At 45.6% G+C, this 3,846-nt stretch overlaps 1 protein-coding gene across 1 annotated transcript; it reads left to right on the forward strand.

Moving 5' to 3' along the window:
- The first annotated feature begins 1,938 nt into the window (after positions 1–1,938).
- On the forward strand, positions 1,939–3,156 carry LOC137281199 (polycystin-1-like protein 3). The gene has a single exon (XM_067812320.1). The coding sequence runs from the start codon at positions 1,939–1,941 to the stop codon at positions 3,154–3,156; it is 1,218 nt and encodes a 405-aa protein (XP_067668421.1).
- The last annotated feature ends 690 nt before the right edge of the window (positions 3,157–3,846 follow it).

A 3,846-nucleotide genomic window follows, 5' to 3' on the forward strand; every position in this document is an offset into this window, starting at 1 on the left:
AAATGCTGTTTTAACTGATGAGCCCATGTTTAACATTTCCCAAAGTGATGGACGTCAACGTACCTTTTAACGCTCGGGAGAACGTTATGCACAAGCCTGTCTCTTGGAGACGAATCGCTTTGGTGGTGGTTCCGGCGTGACATCCCACAAGCCTTCCTGGCACGTTTGATAGGCTCTATCCGTCGTCGATGACATCCCACAAGCCTTCCTAGCACGTTTGATAGGCTCTATCCGTCGTCGATGCACTACTGGTCTCAATGCCTATGGTGGACATACCCGTTACTGAGCTTGTGACATGATCGTTTGACCCCCGTCCCGCTTGTGGACTCGAGACGTCATTGTGATTGACTTTTCAATTGAAATTCTCCCGACTTGTTATGGTCTCATGATCCCTCCAATAAAGTTTATGTGTACCTTTGACATTGTTATCGTACTTATCAAGTGGGATAATATTTTGACAATTCACAGTTTCTTCATGAAGTTTATTGTAGATGCTAGAGGTATTAGTATTGAATGCTTGTATCGTGTTGACAGGAGTCTGTCAAGGAGAGTGGTATGAACAGAAGGAAGAGGACAGATATGAGGTCAGAGTCTTACACATCAAGTTGATGCAGCCATTGCTATCATTACCACATCTGGACAAGACAAGTGATTACATGGCTGTACTTGCTTAGTCACGAGTGCTCCATCACTGCGCGATCTGCGCGAGACGAGACGATAAGTTGAAGATAAGGAGAACTGCAACATTTATTGATCACAAGATTCATAACACTGCCACGAGCAGATCAGCCATGTCACGTGATATGAGGTCCCATTTCCTCGTGTCGGTTCGCGCCGAGACTGATTTAGCAACTGAAAGTAGGTCGGTATCGATCGCAAGGCGCACTGGTTTACCACGCGTGTTACGTGCACTCTGTTTGACGTAGAAAGGATATATACCGCATATCTCGGGGGCTTTAGCACAATTGCCGTGGCAACCAGGCTGAGTTGACAGCACGTGTGCGCGTTATGTCCTTAGGCACTCGCACGCAGTCTCGGTGGTGTCGCAACATCCGGCTAACACCGTCGATGGTGAGTTCCATCAGTCAATAGGTATAAGGTCTGACAGACAGCAGTCAGTTCCTGAATCCTAGACTAATTTATTCTCCAAGCCCGCTTTATGCCTCATTTACACACACATACTGGATCAAATTCAATTAGGCACATGTTAGTGGCTGAATCGGTTTTGTGATACAGTTAATCAAAATAACGCTGACGTGGGACGCTGGACAAGTCGTCATCGCCACCTAATGATTACTCTCAATTCAGTGGTCATTTAGTGCACAACAACCTTGGGACGAATGTAATATGTACGTGGTATTGTCATGGTGGAGCAGAAGATGTTACTTGTTGTAATGTGGAGCAGAAGATTTCACTTGGTGATAACATAAGATAAGATAAGACAATGAGGGCAGGTCTAGTTTAGTGGAAATATATTATTTTACTATTTCTATTATCATCTCCTTTTAGTGTAAAGTATGGTTTACAGCAGATAAGTCCCCCGTCCCTATGACTGGTGCTGTGCCAGAAGTGGGATACAACTTTGAACCACCCACATGGTATGCTTGTTTACACAAGAACATATGTAGTCCCCCTAATGCCACCCATGCCCACAAGAACATAACCAGTCCCCCTAATGCAACCTATGCCCACAGGAACATAACCAGTCCCCCTAATGCAACCTATGCCCACAGGAACATGTTTTATCCCAACTGGGGCCACCCATGGGAACAAGACCGTATCAGGTGCCTCTAATACCACCCATCTCTACAAGAACATCTAATGCCACTCATGCCCTTCAGAACATATCAAGTCCCTCTGACGCCGCCCATGCCCACAAGAACATATCTGGTTCCCCTGAAGCCACCCATGCGCACAAGAACATATCTAGTGACCATAATGCCACCCATGTTCAAAGGAAAATATCTAGTCCCCCAAATACTTCCCAGTATCCATAAGAAGATATCTAGTCCCATTGACGCTTCCCACGTGAACAAGGAAGCATTTAGTCCCTGTAATTCCACCAATGACCACAAGAACATATCTAGTAACCCTGACGCCACCCATGCCCACAAGAAGATATCCAGTCCAACTGACGCCACCCACATCAACAAGAACATATGTAGTCCCCCTAATGCCAAACATGTCCACAAGAACATATGTGCTCCCCTTAATGCCACCCATGCCCACAAGAAGTCATCTAGTCCAAGTGACGCCACCCACATCAACAAGAACATATCTATTGAACCTAATGCCACCTATGCCCACAAGAAGATGTCTAGTCCAACTGACGCAAACAACGTCCGCAAAAACATATCTAGCTCACCTCATGCCACCCATGTCAACAAGAATATATGTAGTGTCCCTAATGACACCCATGCCGACGAGAACATATCTAGTCCCAATAATGCCCCCCATGCCCACAAGAACATGTTTATTGTCCCTAATGCCACCGATGGTGACAAGAACATATTGAGTCAGCCTGATGCCATCCATATCCACAAGAACATGTCTAATCCTCCTAATGCTCCCCATGCCCACGAGAAGATATCTACTGCCCCTAATTCCACTCATGCTCACAAGACCATATCTAGTCGACCTAATGACACCCATGTGAACAAAAACATATCAAGTGAAAATAATGATATCCTAGTCCACAAGAAGATATCTAGTCCCCTAATGTTGTCCATGTCCACAGGCACACATCTAGTTCCCCAAATGCTGTCCGTGTCCAGACGAACAGACCTAATGACAATAATGCCACCCATGGCCACAAGAAACATATCTAGTTCACCTTATGCCACCTATGCCCATAGGAACATGTCTAATCTCCCTAATGCCACCCATGGGAACAAGACCGTATCTAGTGCCCCTAATACCACCCATGTCCACAATAAGAGATGTAGACCCTCTAATGCCGGCCATGTCCTTCAGAACATATCTAGTCCACGAAAAGCCACCTATGCCCACAAGAACATATCAAGTCCCCCTGACGGAACCCATGCTCACAAGAACATATCTAGTCTCCATGTCCTTAAGAACATATCTAATCCCTTTAATGCCATCCAAGTCCATAAGAACATATCTATTTCCCCTAATGCCACCCATGTCTACTAGAACATATCTAATGACCATTATGCCACCCATGTTCAAAAGAACATACCCTAATACTTCCCAGTATCCACAAGAAGATTTCTAGTCCCACTGACACTTCCCATGTAAACAAGAACACATTTAGTCCCTGTAATTCCTCCAGTATCCACAAGAACATATCCAGTCCCTCTAATGACACCCACGTCAACCAGAACATATGAAGTGAAAATAATGATACCCAACCCCACAAGATCATATCTAGTCCCTTAATGCTGTCCATATCCACAAAACAGACCTAGTGACCATAATACCCACCCATGGCCACAAGAACACATCTGGTCCCCCTGACGCCACCCATGTCAACAAGAACATGTGTAGTCTCACTAATGCCACCCATGTCCACAAGAACATATCTGCTCCCCTTAGTGCTACCCATGCCCACAAGAAGATATCTAGTCGCCCTCACGCCAACAACGTTCACAAAAACATCTGGTTCACCTAATGCCACCCATGTCCACAGGAACATGTCTAACCCCCACTAATGCCACCCATGGGAACAAGACCGTATCTACTGCCAATAATACCACCCATGTCAACAAGAACATATGGAGACAATCTAATGCCACCCATGCCCTTCAGAACATACCTAGTTCACCTAAAGCCACCTATGCCCACGCAACTCATGCCCACAAGTACATATCTGGTTGCCCTGGA

Source organism: Haliotis asinina, chromosome 4 (assembly GCF_037392515.1).
Source record: "Haliotis asinina isolate JCU_RB_2024 chromosome 4, JCU_Hal_asi_v2, whole genome shotgun sequence".
NCBI classification, from domain to species: Eukaryota; Metazoa; Mollusca; class Gastropoda; order Lepetellida; family Haliotidae; genus Haliotis; species Haliotis asinina.